The 17,170-nt window shown below is 37.8% G+C and overlaps 1 protein-coding gene across 1 annotated transcript; it reads right to left on the bottom strand.

Moving 5' to 3' along the window:
- Positions 1-799: 799 nt before the first annotated feature.
- LOC139438014 (RNA helicase Mov10l1-like) lies at positions 800-15,648 on the bottom strand. Its single transcript, XM_071212983.1, has 8 exons — positions 15,571-15,648; positions 15,344-15,528; positions 5,372-5,512; positions 4,843-5,090; positions 4,109-4,202; positions 3,122-3,316; positions 1,504-1,618; positions 800-844 (listed from the first exon to the last, which is right to left on the bottom strand). Exons 1-8 carry the CDS (start codon positions 15,646-15,648, stop codon positions 800-802), a joined length of 1,101 nt encoding a protein of 366 aa, XP_071069084.1.
- Between the last annotated feature and the right edge of the window lie 1,522 nt (positions 15,649-17,170).

Here is a 17,170-nt window from a genome sequence, read left to right as displayed (position 1 = left end):
AGACTACAAGCTTTAAATCATTGTTAAATTTCTTGAACGTGATAACTGCACTTAAGTTGGTTACATAAGTCTTAGAAAATGTACATGACAGTAAGTGTTCAAAGAGCATGATGTATACCCCTAGACTCAAGTGTTCATAAAATGGGACTGATAGGCAGACAGTGATATGGCAAATGTGGCAGAATGTTAAAATGGGGGGGTGGAATAGGAATTTGCTGGAGCTCTTTGTATGGGGTTTGTATTATTTTTGTAATTGTGCTATAGCTTTGAAAGTAAAGTAAAAAGTTAAACAAAAACAAATAAAAAATAGATATGTGTTGTCAGATAGTCTAACTTATACTAAAAAATTTTTTCATTGAAAAAAATGGTGCTGGGACAATTGAATAGCCACATGTAAAACAATAGTGTTGGACACTTACCTCATACCATACACAAAAATTAAACCCAAATGGATCAAAGTATTTGTGCTATAATACTCTCAGAAGAAAACATAGGTGTAATTCTTCATGACTTTGGAATAGGCAATAGTTTCTTATATATAACACAAAAACAAAATCCCCAAAAGAAAAAAAATAAAACATCAAAATTCAAAATTTTTGTGCTTCAATTCAATTCAGCACAGGAATTCAACCCCTACGTATCTTGCCAAAAGAAATGAAAACATATGCCCACACCAAGAACTGTATGTGAATGTTCATAGCAGCATTATTAATAATAGTCATAAAGTGGAAGCAACCCAACTGTCCATGAGCTGCTGAATGGATAAAATATAATTGGGTATAAAATTAAAAGGAACGAACTACTGATCCATGCTACAACATGTGTGAGCTTCAAAAACTTCATCCTAAGTGAAACAAGCCATACTCAAAAGACTACATATTCCATGATTCTACTTACGCAAAATGTTAAGAAAAGGCAAATTCATAGAGACACAAAGCAGATTATTGGTTATCTGGATAAGGGAAGGATTGGGGATTGACTACAAATGACTATAAGGGATTTTTTGGAATAAAAAGAATGTTCTAAAATGGGACTGTGGTGATGGCTGCACAACTCTGAAAATTTCCTAAAAGTCAGTGAATTGTTCACCTAAAACAGGTGAAGTCAATGATAAATAAATTATACCTCAATAAAGTTCTAACTGCTCCCTGATCTAGTCAAAAAAAGACCAGGCTAATGGCAGAAGATACTTCTTCCACTTTCCTTCTATAACCAGCACCCAAAAGACCAGGTGAAGTGAATTATTAGGAACATGCCTTTTGTCCACCTCCTGGCATGGCGGCAGACAAGAGAAGTATGCGCAATAACTGAGCATGAAATTTCAAGGCATAAATGGATGATAAATGCCATCTGTCAGCTCGAGTCTTTCATTTCCTGAAATTCTCAACTCAAAATAATGTCTCAATCTGAGAAGAGAGGCCTCACAACTTTTGACAGATAAAAAAATTGGACTTAGAGAAGTAAAATATTTTATTCACACACAATCATACACAATTTTCCCACCTTTGCGAGTAATGGCTGGAAAGTCAGTATGTCAACATCTTGTTCCACACATTTTTTAAGTGCCTCTGGGATGGGATAATGTGGAAGGGAATTTGGAAGTGGTCGTCTTGGACGCCTTTAAAAAACCCAAAAAAGAAAACAGAAGTTCAAAGCAATTCTATACAAGACAATTTTATTTAAACATCCTTTCCACACTTTTATAAAGATAAATGCTTATTTATAATTCCAAAAAGTAACTGACATATATTACACATTGCTTATCAGTATTGTTCAGACATTTATTGTAGCTTTAGGATAAATCTTTCAAACAAGATCTTACTTGGAACCCTAATTTTACTTAAAGCCTATAAAGACAATGAATCTGATTGCAATAGGTAGGAAAAACAGGCTGGAACTTCCAGGAACCCTCATGAAAACATGAGTTGAAAAACTGTCTTCAAGCCATTAACTAACTAAATTCTTAGCAGAGCATTTTTTTTAAATGATGAAGATCAAAATTACACCCATGTTGCTCACTGCAAACAAGGAAATATTTAGTAGTTTGCTCTGCTTGGGCCCTGCCTTCCCATTTATCAGCCTGCATGTTTCTGGGAAGATTCACAGTTTCAAGCACAAGTTTCTGGGCCATCCCTAAAAAGGACTATGACAGAAATCTGCAACATCTCTGCCACCAGTAAGAAAGAGCATCACACGTTATTACGTGAAACTCTAACATATTGGTGAGAATTTTAGGAAAATGAAAAACTAGAAGAGAGGATGGGAAAGAAAATGGAGGCTAAAAAAAAAAAAAACACTAAAGAGCAAGGTCTGGCAAACATCAGTAACTAGTCCAGAATTAGAAACGGTCTATAGCTAAATCAAGTAACTTGAAGAAAGATATTTGGCAGTGTTCCCCTTATTAACTTCTAACTCTTCCTTCAACTTTTACCTCTAAATGGGAATGAGGGACAAGTGTTTTTCCCAGTCTGAGCTCCTTTACTCCAATGAGGAATAAGGAAACTGAATACAGAAAAGGCTTTGCAGCCAGAAATATATGGGATGAACCCCAATTCTACCACTTAGCAGCACTGGGAAAGGTCTATTTAAACTCTGAGCCTATTTATCTGAAAAACAGGAGAAAGTGAAGATATCAACTGCTTAGGGTTATGCTGAAGTATTAAGTTGGCATACATAAAGCATATGTGAAAAGCACAACAAAAATAAAGGTGAAAAATGATGACTGCCACACACATATTTAGTTAGTGAGCTTTAATATCCAATTATACTGTATGCTCTCTATACTTTAAGATCAATCCCTAGCACAGTGCCTGGAAGATATGGACATGTAATAAATTACACATCAATGAATATACAACAGGAAAAAGTGAGCAACAGCAGAAAGAGACTCTAATCTTAGGTCTACCATATTTTAGCCTTCAGGCTCTAAGCTTGTTAACTATCCATCCCGCCCACTAGCAATATGGCAGGTAATGGGTGATGGCAGAGCCCAGTGCTCACCATAGGGCAAATGCTCATTGTAAGTATTTTATAACAAAGAAAATAGCCAAGGAAACAGATGACATATCAAGAAAGATATACTCTTAGTTTAATATTTACTATCTTATTTTAGTTACAATACCTTCTTGGTCTGGTCCCAAGTACAGAAGATTTTGTGGGACGTAATGCTGCAGAAGTCTCAGACCTTTTCCGAGAATATGGTTCTGTAACAGTTATGAGTGATTCTTCAGCACTTACTACATTTACTTCAATGTATCGCCCAATTGTGAAATTTGAAAAACGTAGCAAAAGGAGCTCCTTGCAATGGCCAGGATGTCTTGGAAATCAAAGGAATAAAATTTAACTTTAAATCACAAATAAGATACAGTCAACATAATTTCACTTAGAAACATACAGGAAAAGTCACATAGCTAACCAGTGATCATGAATGGTATCCAACTGCTCGTTTTACAGGGGGTAAAAACAGACTTTTCTTAAATAAGTATCACTATTTTTCCAATATAAAATTAGGCACCTAAAGTAGAATCATGTAGCGTGATGAAAAAATACAACACAGCTGTTTCAACTTTTCCCCAATTTCTTGCTTTTGTTCTAACTATAGCCATATAGTACATCCATTTTTTAAATTTTCTTTTTCACTTATTTCAAAAAGTATGTTTTTATGCTGTCATAAACATTTTCACCTCATGATTTTCAAGCTCCCTTTCCTCTCATGTTTTCCCAACCAGGCACTCTACAATATCAGGGATATAAACACCAACAAAACACCACGACAGAAATATGCATAAGGTATTGAGAGGTCACAAAGAAAGGTCTAGATGCCCCAATCCTAAGCTCCCACACTTCGCAAATCCTGCTGCACCATAAATTCATGATTATCTGTCTCTTAGTTACATGCAGCTATTGCTTCAAGTAGGTAGAACACACTTTGGTGAAATATTTAAGATATTATTTGGACAAATTCTTTTTCAGTTGATTTTGTCACATCAAAACAGTCTGTAAATACTTTTAATAACACATAGCCTAAAAGGATAGATGACATTTTAAAAATTAAAATGTAAAAAATATCCCTAAAATAAACTTACTCCAAAGCCCCCAAGTGACATACCTTGCATCACAGGTAACCATAATGAAGACTTTTTCACCTGGAACGATTAGGCCGTGATCACTAGGTTCAACTTCTGTAATCTGGTTCCCAGGCACTTTATTCATCCAATCCAATAAAGTTTAAATTCAAAATTAGACCAAAAGGTTTTCAACAGTGGTGGCATACTTAGTGGAAATAAATACCCACATATATATACACATATACTCAGAAAAAAACAAACACCAACTAGAGCATCAGATGGTATCCTATAAAAATGTCAATAAAAGAGAAGAATGGCCTATAACTAAAAAATCTTCCAAATCACTGGGGGGAGAAGAAACAATGACAACAGGACAACAATCTGGAATAGGTTTGGGCAGCCTTTCCCCAATATAGAAACACTCGAAAGGAACTATCAAAATCAGTAATATTGAAAAAATAAAGACAAAAAAAAGGAACTATCAAAATCAGAAGCAATTCTTGGTATGGGTCAAGCTATTTCAGTTACCCTGAAAATATTAAGAGAAGTAGGGCGGTTGTGATGGGTTCTTCAAAAACAGTACACAACCTAAAGAGCAAGAATAGCTGTTCTTAACCTGACAAATTGTTGCCCCAGTACACACATGTACCCACACAATCAGGAGCTTCTGACAGTGTGTTTCATTTGAGAACAAAATAAACTGAAGTTTTACAGGGTTTTATAGGCATGAAACCAAAACAATTGTAAATTACATGCTAATAGTTTAAAAGTATACCTGGAAAGAATTCTTTGTTGTCCACTAAACTGCTATCTAGTGCCTGTACTATCATTTCTTTACTGTTGCCATTCGATGAGTTAATATTCTCATTTGAAAATTTCTTCTCCTCTCCAAAATAACCAGGAACATGAAATAACATTGGGTGATTTTGGCCTTCATCAGACATTTGAAATCTGAATTGTCCAGTTTTCTCCCAGCCGGCAAATTTATATTTGATTAAATTTTGAGGAAAAATTCCTTTATTCCTGAAAAATGAGAGTTATTCTTGAACATAAGACAGTATTTCTAATGCTAACATATACCATAAAACAAGGGGATTTAAACACAGAACTCTATCTAATGAATGGTGATTCTCAGAACTACAATTATGAATGTAGGGAAAAAGTCAACTTTGAGATAAAAAAATGAAAGGATTTCTATAAAGGAAAATAAATGGACACAGTAAGCATACTTGTGCAGAAATTCTCTCGTCATGGTTTAAAAAACTCAATGCTATTTTATTTAAAATTTTAAGAGGAAAACTTACTCAACACAGATCACCATTGTTTTACTTTCTCCTTCATTTAAGGTTCCAAAATCTGTCATCCTTGTAACTTCAACATTGCCTTTGTTTTCCAGTAACAAGAGTAAAAGCGATTCATCCATACCCTCAGCAGAAGAAGAGTCTCTGAGGAAAGCATGAAAATAAATTGTATTATCATTATAGTAAAAGCATTCCTCTAACACCACTGCATACTTCCTCTGAGTTACACACTCCTTCCTAAACTATAAAATTAAGGACATATGACAAACTGCCAGATGATTTGGATTGTTGCAAAAACAAGTCCCCTTAGAGATTACTACATGAACATGTTTCCACACAATTTTAGAAAAAAAATGCCCACAAGTCATCTGAAGGAGCAAAAAAATACAAGTACTAAAATATCAAAAGTGAAGGAAGAACACACTAAGATCTCAAGAGAGATGTTTCAGGAACATAAAAGACTTGTCTGGAAGTATTGTTGGGAGTTTTCATGAAAAGACATTCAAATATCAGAATGAGGTAAGATAATTTCCATTTCTCAGGAAATATGTCACAAGTGTGTTTGCACACTAGGTTCTCTAGGGTTGCTTCACCAGATAAATAAAAGTTAGAAGTATGAGACCAACTAGGAAAATGGCAAAAACAGTCACCTCCAATTATCCCTGTCATATATTGGGGTTCCACTGAAGGTTTCTTTTGGAAGGACAGTTTTACTGCTTAAAAATATTTCAAAACCACTAAATAACAAGTTTTTCCTTTTCAGAAAAACATGACAGAATATTGTTGTAGCAGTTTGGTATAATTTATGAATTCCAAAAGTAGATATTGTATTATGTTTGTAAACTGGTCTGTTCCCCTGGGTACTTAGATTGTATTGGATTCAGATGTTTCACTCTTACTTGACTAAATTATGATTAAGGCTTTGATTGGGCCACATCAGTAGTCCCCAAGGAGTCAGGGACTCACAGAGAAAACAACAAGGCAGAGGAGTTAGAGCTTTGATCCTGGAGCCCAGGAAGTAAGCACACAGAGAAGCAAATACATGAGAAGGTTCCATTAGACACAGCAGAGGCCAATGGGAAGAGAGATGAGCAATTACCTGACAATTTATAGCTGGTCTTGTGGAGAGAGCAGAGCAGCTGAGCCTGAAGAGAACAAGCCCCTGAGAGAGAGACAAGACTTATCCCAGGATAAGTATTGGAAGAAGCTTGGACCACCAGAGCATTGGAAGGAGGTGGAAGATTGAACCCTCCCAGAGATCGCCACCATCTTGCATCAACATGTGGCAAAAGATTTTCGGTGACAAAGTACCTCTTATGGTACTTTGAGTTGGACTCTTTAGGAGCTTGTAACTGTAAGCTTCTACCCCAAATAAATACCCTTTTTAAAAGCCAACAGATTTCTGGTACTTTGCATCAGTACCCCTTTGGCTAACTGTCTCCCCTCACAACAGTTCTGGCTGTTCCTCAACTTTCTATCAATATTACTGTTCTTTTAATGTGATCTATGAAAACAGAGGTTTTATTCTACTTACCACTTATCCTTAGAGATCTTTCCAGAAAGTAATCTGATCAGGTCATACCCCTCCATTCCATGAAACAGAAAGAAACCTACCCTCCAACAGCATCAAGAAAATAGGGGCCTTCAAGAAATAAGCACCCTTATGGGGTTTAATGTGTACCCAGGGCACCTGAATCTCTGAGACTGACCATGTGATAGCCAGGCCCTGAGCCTCAACAGACTTCAGCTCCTACACTCTGGTTTATTGGACTAACCCCACTCAGCTAACATGGAGGTGAAGAAGGTCAAGCACCAGACCAGGGAGCCAAGAGTGCCTACAACTGGAAGCAGGATTGCATCCAGCATCCATGTGGAATCTAAGTCCCCTCTTGATATAGATGTGGAATGGACACAACCACTCCACGGTCCACAGGATAGAGGAATAGAGTATGGATTAGAGTGGACTTACTGATATTCTATTTATGAACTACTGTGATTAGTAATAAAAGAAAATGTGGCATTTGTGTGGAGAAAGTGGCCATGGTGGCTGCTGGGGGTAGGGAGTAGGAGGAAGAGATGAGATGTGAGGGTGTTTTCAGGACTTGGAGTTGTCCTGGGTGGTGCTGCAGGGACAGTTTCCAGACATTGTATGCCCTCCCATGGCCCACTGGGTGGAATGTGGGAGAGTGAGGGCTATGATGTGGACCATTGACCATGAGGTGCAGCAGTACTCAGAGATGTATTCACCAAATGCAATGAATGTCTTGTGATGATGGAGGAGATTTTTGTTATGGGGGGAGGAGTGGGGTGAGGGGGGTGGGGGGGTATATGGGGACCTCATTTTTTGAATGTAATATTAATAAATAAAGACAAAAAAAAAGGAATAAGCACCCTTAAATTCCTGGCTCCCTGTCCAAAAACATACCGACATTCTCAATCTCACTAATGAGTCTCCCAAGTCCTGAAGTTCAATCATCCCCCTTCTCAACCAGCTCATGTCCACACTCTACATACATACTCAAGTTCCCCCTGTCCTAAAAACATCTTCCTCTTCCAAGTACTTACCACCTTTCCCTTCCAGCTGAAAATGACAGCAAAATGAACTCCCAATCATTCCTCGGCACACTTCAATGTTGCATGCTCTCTAATATATTTAACACATATTATTGTTGATCTATGTTAATATCAGCAGCAATTGGACAAAGACAATGTGCAAGAGCCCACAGGATGCAATGAGAAGAACACGGCATTACTTCTCCAATATCTGAGGCTCAAATATTTAACCCAGGTCTGTCTAGTCATGAAGAAACCCTGGAAAAACCCAAAGTGAGAGACATTCTGCAAGTTGAATGGCCATAGCCTTGGAAAACTGGCAAGGTGAGGAGCATCAAGCAAAGGCTGAGGAAGTGTTCAAAACTAAAGGAGACTAGAGAGACATGATATCTGGGTGCAATGTATGATAGTAGGCTGGAACCTTGGGTTGGATTCCTTTTATTACTAAGGATATTACCAGGGCCATCAACAAAAATTGAATGCAACTGTCTGTGGGTGAAGCATATACAGAAGTTCCTTTTGCTATTCTCCCAACTTTTCTGTAAAATTGAAATTGCTTCACAATAAAAAGTATAGGTTTACAAAACTGAGTACATCAACAATACTTCCAGAGGCCTGATGTTAATAAGCACAAAATTCAATGTAAGCTATAAAAATGAAAGAGAAAAATGAATAAAGGAGTCAGAGTCAGAACTCCTGACAATTCTTTCAAGGAGTTTCTGTTATATGAGAGACAAGAATCACCATAGGAGCTAGAGAGGAAAGAGATCTTAAGAAAAGGCATTCTTTTTTTTTTCATATTGTTTTGTTTTGTTTTAAGATGAGAGATATTCTACCGCATTTGTATAATGATGAGAAGGATACAGGGGAGGGAAATAGAAACAAATTTCCAATACTACTACAGCTCTTTACGTATAAAATAAATAGGTAAGTTTTTTTAAAATTTAAGAGTAACAAACACAAGATGAAATATAGGATGGATAACTTCCAAAAAATATCACAAGAAGAGAAGACTCAATATAGAAAACTCATCCAATCCAACAAAAGTCAGTAGTGGAAAAATACAGTAACAAACAAGTATAATAAATTGCCAAAAATAAAAGTATCATGGAGGGACTACATAAAAACACAACAGATCACCTCAGTTGTGAATGGGTTACAATCCTCTACTTAAAGTAGTAGAATTAGGGTAAATAAAAAGACCTATGCTGTTTAAAAGTCATACCTAAAATAAGATAAAATATTGAAAATAAAGATAAAATATTAAAAACTATGCTAATTTAAACAAAGCAGATGCTTTTAAAATTTTAGACAAGACAGTCCATGATCCCATACATTAAACCTAGCAAAGAATGATTGCTTAAACTGTGAAAAGATATAATGCATTAGGAAGATCTACAAACTTTTATGTACTAATAACACAGTATGAAATAACTCAGAACCTATTAGAAATACAAATAGAAATGGATGAAACCACACCTTTGATATTTCAAAGCACTTCTATTAACAACTACCACCACGATAACGACGTTGACAGTAGGTATTAACGTACGCCCTGAGTAGGTTCCAGATCCTTCACAAAAACCTCACTTTTTATGAATCTGTTCAATTAATATGTAAAGCAATGCTGAGACTCGGGTACTATTTCTACTTGGGAAAGACAGACCTTCAGTAAAGAGGAGCAAACAAAAAGTCTTCACTCTTAGGGAAAGCACTATAGTTCAAAGTAAGATCTCAATGGAAGAAAATGAGTCAAGACTCCCAGCTTAACAGGTTCACCTCCCTCCAAAAAAGAATTTGCTGTCAATATCCAATACTACATTCATCTTTAAAACCAAACCAGGGAAGTGGGTGTGGCTCAAGTGACTGAGCTTCCCTCTACCACATGGGAGGTCCCGGATTCAGTTCTTGGTGCCTCCTAAAAAGACAAGCAAGACATTGAGCTGATGTGATGGGCTGGTGTGGTGAGCTGAAGCAACAAGAGACACAAAGAGGAAAACAGGATGAGAAACATAACAAAGCAGGGAGGAGATGTGGCTCAAGTGATTAGGCAACTTCCTCCCACATGGGAGATCCCAGGTTTGGTTCCCAGTGCCTCCTAAAAGGAAGTTGAGCACAAAATAGATACAACAAGTGCAAACAATGAGAGGGTAGAGAGAAATAAAACAAAACTTTGGGAAAAAAAACGAAGCAAGTAATCAAGAGGATAATCAGCCATAGATAATGATCCATAGAGATGAAAAAATTACTGCATAATTAAAACCTGAGCTGGCAGAACCCAAGTTGTCACTGCCCATCCATAATTATCATAGCCTAGAACATTCTTTCTCCAAATCTTCAAACAGTAGGCTCCTTGACATGCTCAATTTAAATGTTCTTTTTGAAAAAGACTTCCCTGACCACTTCGGTAAAATAATAGACCACTGTGAACAGATGTGGCTCAAGCAATTGAATGCCCACCTCCTACATGGGAGGTCCAGGGTTCAGTTTCTGGTGACTTCTAAAACCAAAGACAAACAACAAGGAATTAAATGAAAAAAACCAACTCAGGGAAGCCAGTGTGGCTCAGTGGTTGAGCATCACCTTCCCACTTACAAGGTCCAGGGTTCAATCCCCGGCCCCAGTTCCTCAAAAAAACAAACCAAAAAAAACCCCCAAAGTAATAATAACAACCTACTATAAACAGTTGTTCTCCTACGACTTCAAGATGTGCCTTGTAAACCATTAACTTGTGCATGATCATGAAGTGTGAGAAATGTATAATTTCAGCCCCCACCCCAAACCTACCAAAACAATTTATTTTACCAAAAATACCAGGTAGTTCATATGCATGTTAAAGTCTGAGAAGCAGTGCTCAAGAGCTGAGGTTGGTAAACTTTCTCTGTAAAGGGCTAGATAGTAAATATTTTTGGTTTTGCAGGCCAGATGGTCTGTGTTGCAAATAGTCAGCTTTGGCATTGTAGCACTAAAACACCCATAGACAGCCAGAAAACGAATGTATGTGTGTGCTAAAATTTATTTACAAAGGGAAGTGGACTTGGCCCAGTGGTTATGGCATCCATCTACCACATGGGAGGTCCATGGTTCAAACCCCAGGCCTCCTTGACCCGTGTGGAGCTGGCCCATGCGCAGTGCTGATGCGTGTAAGGAGTGCTGTGCCGCGTAGGGGCGTCCCCCGCATAGGGGAGCCCCACGCGCCAGGAGTGCACCCCATAAGGAGAGCCGCCCAGCACGAAAGAAAGTGCAGCCTGCCGGGAGTGGCACTGCACAGGCGCTGCACACACGGAGAGCTGACGCAGCAAGATAATACCAAAAAAAAAAAAAAATTTACAAAACCCACCAGTACCAGATTTCACCCAAGAGCTACAGAATGGCAACCCCTGCTCAAGATCATGTCTTTACTTCCTTTTCTTCATTACATTTTATCCCAAAATAAGCGGAAGGGAATTTATATTTTATGACACCTGCAATCTATTCACAATATACAAATTGGGAAAATCTCCTGCATTAACACTGAAGCTCCAGAAAACCATGGTGGTGGGTCCCTGTATTTTTATGCAATTTATTTCTTGCCTTCAGAAAAACACGTTTCTAACTCAGCCTGCTACTTCTTGCTCTCCAAGTCCCAGAGCCATGATGTCATCCATTTACAGAAACCAGTGTGATTTGCTAATGAGAGATACTCAAGGACACTGCATTCTAAAGTATTGGGACTTGGAGTTGCCCTGGATGGTGCTTCAGGGGCAATCACCGGACATTGTAAATCCTCCCAGGGCTCACTGGATGGAATGGGGGAGAGTGTGGGCCATGATGTGGACCAATGACCATGAGGTGCAGAGATACCCAGAGATGTACTTACCAAATGCAATGGATGTGTCATGATGATGGGAGTGAGTGTTGCTGGGGGGGGGGGGGGGGAGGGGTGCGGTGGGGGTGGTGGGGTCGAATGGGACCTCATATTTTTTTAATGTAATATTTTTACAAAATCAATAAAAATTTAAAAAAATTAAAAAAAAAAAGTATGGCAAAGAGACACAGAGTTGGCATATACCTGAGGAAAATGTTCAAAATATACTGCTGCTGGATGGTCCTATGAAGGAAAAAACTGCTTCTGGGGTTTCCTATTTTAAAAAGTTGAAGAAAACATATTCACCAGCGCAACAGTGCACAAGAGTTTCTGAAGTAATTCACTCACTCCAGTGAGGATATGTGAAACATTAGCTGTGGTCAAAAACACCACTGTATTAGGCTTATAATTCAATTATTTTCAAAGAACATTCTTCCATCCCAACCAAACTAGGCAACTCAATAGGGAGGTGGTCAAATCCATGTCCATGCATCTTACAAATCCAATGGTGGACAACACTATAATTCCCACAAGGATGGGATACTGCTTGTGAATGACTATTTTCTCAAGGACCTGGAGCTGCAAAAGCTTCTCCTTGCCCCTTTTTGTCACAGAAACTACTACTTCATGAGTCAAGAGTTAAGGCAGAGATCAACAGAATGCAAACTCCACTGGAACAGGGATGTCTCTCTCTTGTTAAAGGCTATAACTCAAGTGCCTAGAACAGTGCCTGGCACATAAAAGACAATAAGTATATTTGGAGTGAACACCTAAACTCTATAGGATATTAACTTCTACTGGGTACCCAAAAAGTGGGGAACTAAACCACTAAATGGGTTGGGAGATCCTACTGGACCTACAAAGCAAACTCTGAACAAAACTTCATTTATCCACTGACCAGGAGATTATGGGGAAATTTTGAATCACCAGGATTAGGGGTGAGTTCCAAGCCCCAACTGTCTGAATATATCCCTTTCCCTAGTGCAAAGTTATGTTTTAAATGCTCTGTTTAGGGAAGGCAAAGAAGATGTCTCATGAGGTAGATTTGTCATATTTTAGTACCATCTTTTCCAAAGGTAAGCAGCTTCCCCTTCCATCAACGGGTTCTGGGTTTGTCACCTGGTTATGTCTAGCATTGTGCCACACCTCTCCAACACCATAGCTCAAAGAAGCTTATGTACTATAGATCCAGAGTTGTTTTGTTTAAAAAATCAACTGAGGCCTAACACGGTTGCTCAACAATTTCATTCCAAGGGAGTGAGTGATGAATCAGTCACAGCTCAAGATCTCCTCTGGCCAGACTGCTCATTTGTTCAATTCGACATTATTTAATCTGCCCCTAGCATGTGCCAGGCACTATTTAAGTGCTTGGGAATGCATTAATCAATAAAATAAACTAAAAACCTCATGCCCTTGTTGAGTTTACATTCTACTGGATAGAAGAAAGGGCTTAGGCAAACAATAAATATAACTAAATAGCATATTGCATTGTATGTTAGAAGGTCATAAGTGCTATGGAAACAAAAATAGAGCAGACAGTAAGGGTAATTCAGAATTGAAGGCAAACTGTAACTTTAAATTATTCCTATTAACATTCTGACCCTTTGCCTTTGATGATTACCATAAGAGCCATACCAGGCTTCTGCCATCACAGAATCCACCCCTGACCATAGAAAACAAGGAACCCATTTTACTGCAGTATCATTTCCAAGCACTCCTAACCTAAAGCAAATATCCAATAGAGCATGCTCCCTTAAAGTAGGCACATGGTCTCAAGTGAACATAGGTAGTAGCATAATTAGATTCCCCAACACACTCCTGCCCTGCCCCACTACACCACAAGCTACTAGCTTCCCAGACCCAACCAGAAATGGGACCTTCACTGCCTTCTGCCCTCTACCAGGTAGATAAAAAATTTTATTTCAGCCTGAGGGACTGTTACCTATAACTAACACTATGTTATCTTTTTTTTTTATCAATTAGGATTCTTGATTATAATCAAAGAAATTTAACTGAATTGACAAAAGCCTAGAGAGCCAGACTTGGAGTACTCAATTGCTTTGGTACAGACACTTGTATAAATGGATTCTAGCAGTTTATTTCATCCTTATATCACTATACTCAAAATTCAAAGTCCTAGAAGAGAGACTGAGTAGGTTGAAATTAGATCACATGCTTAGCCCTTTGACATTCTAGGATAGTGAGTAAAAGTATCTGACAACCACAATGTACAAGAGGCATAAGGGATTCCCCAACATAAAATGAGGGTCGCATGGGGAAAACAGATGGTGGATGGCCAAAGAAACACAAATGTCTATTACAATAGAATAAAATTCAAGATTCTTAACATGGAAGACCCCATTTCACCTTTTCCTATCAAGCACTTTATGTTTCAGGAACGCTTAACTACTTTTGGTGCCCACCTACCCATAAACCGAACACACTTCTACAGCTTTAAACTAACTAGTTGAGCCCCCTGAACCTGAGTTTCTTAACTTTAAAATAGGGATAAATAAAACATATCATATCATTCTTTCTGGTACCTGACACATACTTGTCATTCAGGTCACAATTTATGCCAGGCAAAGAAACATATGGAACCTGCTCTATTATAAGGAGAGGCAATAAAAAACAAAATTAAGGAAAATATATAATAATGTAAATAGTAATAAGTGCTAAGAAGAAAAAACAAAGCAGCACACAGTAAGCAGCAGGACTGAGGGATAGTGATGTTAAACAGTGGTCAGGGAGTAGGGAGTGGATGTGCTCAAGCAGTTGAGCACCCACCTCCAACATGGGAGGTCTGGTGTTTGGTTCTGATGTCTCCTAAAGAAGACAAACAACGAGCAGACATCGAGCAAAAACAAGGAGCAGACAACGAGCAAAAAACCCTAAACAAGCAAGGAGCGGATGTGATTCAAGCAGTTGTGCACCTACCTCTCACATGGGAATCCCAGGTTCAGTTCCCGGGGCCTTCTAAAGAAAAAAAAAAACAAAACAGACGGGGGGGGGGGGGGGGGACGGACAATGAGCAGACAATGACCAAAAATAACAAGCAGACAAGGGGACAAGGGAGCCATCCAGTCGGGGGGAAATAGTGGTTAGAAAAGTTTAATAAGGGTTTGAAAACACCTGTGCAGGGGGTACTTCATCATTTAGGCCCAGAAAAAACAATGCTGATAAAAGAAATCCAAAACTTTTTAGAACCCATGATGTGCAATGCATTCTTTAAAAAAATACCAAATGGTGAAGGAAAACAAAAGCAATGATTGTACATTAATTTTTAAAAATGGAGCCAGTAAAACAAAAAATTAAATACCAGTGTAAGATTATTAGAACGGATTAATAGTAGAATCTCTTTAATCCACCATGAAAACTGCTAATATCTTCCTCCAGATAACATTTTCTTTTTAGTCAACAAACTCGTATAAATCCTATTTAATTAAGAAGTAGTAATTGAAATATTGTTTAGGATTACTAAGCTAATTTTTCCAGGACACAGTTAAACCAGGCCCTTTATTGACCAGGAAAGATATGCTACCCAGGAAATAAAAATGTTGTTTTCATATTACTACCTTTTCACTAGGGTCATAGAAAGTGCTCTCCAAAGATAGCATGACTGAGTGCTCTCCACCACGACTGCATTAACAACATCAGATCTTCGAGGTACATATCCATCAGTAAGCTTCAGAGAATCCAGTGTATAAAAGATACTATCATCTATCAACCCGTTTCTTCCAAAGACCCTAGTAATGCAGACCTGTAAATATAAGAAATGAAAATATTTATTTAAAAATCATACCTTGTCACAAGGTGTGGACCTCCTCACCCTGTAGATCACACTAAATAACCTGACTGACACATTTAAAACACCAGGCATACTTTGTAAAGCTACCCATGCCCAGACCCCATCTTAGACTAATTAAATCAGAACCTCTGGGGATGGTGCACAGGTCTTAGGTGAGAACGACTATCTAAATATTACGTGACATGAATATTAGTAAAATTCAGGCTGAGAGAGCCAGAGGATGAGATGAGTAAGAGGGGAATTTGGTGGTAAATTGACTATCATTTATTCCTTACTTCTCCTATCACATTCTAAGGTCATTTTTCCATTTGCATCCTTTGTACAAACTGAATTTCGCACTCATTTTTCAATTTCTATGACCCAAATCATACCCAGGTTTTACCAGTAAACTCAAGTTTTACTCAGTTCATCCTTTCCCAACTATTCTCTGGAACATGAATTGTTTTTGTTCTTGCTGTTCTCAGAACATTTCCCAAATAAACTACAATATTTAGAACATAATTATGTGTTCTACATAGTTCCCTTTCTGAAATACAGCCTTTTCAATAAGAATAGGCTTCTCTTTGGCAAAGAATACATTTTCTTTTATTTTCTAGATTTCCCAACATACTTAACAGAATCCTGGGCGGCAAAAATTACCCCTAATGGAAGGTGTGGCGGAAACAAATGACAAGTGAAACATGTAAATGAATTACCTCATCCACATATTTATATCTCAGGGGCTTCACTGAAATGGCCGTGATGTTTAACATGTCTGGCTGGCTGAAATACTCAGCTTCTACCAAATCACCCATATAAGGCTCAAAACCTTAAACAGCCAAGGAGATAAAAATGAGTAATTATCTTATAATTTTGGAAGTATATTTCACAAGTTATTTTGAAGTTGTAATACACTAAAAAAATTTATCTTGGATCTAAGGTACATTTTGATCATTTTGAAACAGGTGCCCTGTAAGTTTTCCTGCAAGAAAAAAGTTTATGATTCTTTAGGGAATGATTCTCTACTAATCTGATCAAGTCAAAAGGGTATAAGGAGCAAGTTTTAATCACAGCCCAGTCTTTTGGGTAGCAATATAGGATTTATTAAATGATTGGTCACATCCACAACTCCTTCAGAAGAGCCAGTAAAGTAAATGAGTGCAAGTTTGCACCTGGCTGCCTGCATTCAAATCTTGTTATGGCCACATAGTTTGCAACCTTGGTTAAAGTACATAATCTCTCTGTGACTCGGTTTCTTCATCTCCAAAGTGAGAAGCATAATCATAGTACTTATCACATAAAGTTGCTGGGACAATTAATCAATTCACATAAAACTCACAGAAAAATAACCAGTACATATTAACTACTACATAAATATTTATTGCTATTAGTGGAGCACTAGCAGTAGGAAATATTGCTACTGTAAGAATGAATCAATTTCCCCAGGTTTTTGATCTGTTGATGAACTGTAAGATATATATCTTACATTTTACAGTTATAAACAACTTCTAACAGATTTTCACAATAAGCTTACATAAAGCATAAGATATAAAGGTAACAGCAAGGATTTAGAGCAAATGGAAGCCTCAAACATGCACGTGGGAGTGTAAATTAG

This window comes from Dasypus novemcinctus, chromosome X (genome assembly GCF_030445035.2).
Source record: "Dasypus novemcinctus isolate mDasNov1 chromosome X, mDasNov1.1.hap2, whole genome shotgun sequence".
Classification (NCBI taxonomy): Eukaryota; Metazoa; Chordata; class Mammalia; order Cingulata; family Dasypodidae; genus Dasypus; species Dasypus novemcinctus.
Note: the sequence above shows the minus strand (reverse complement) of the source record. Positions and strands in the feature narration are given on the sequence as shown.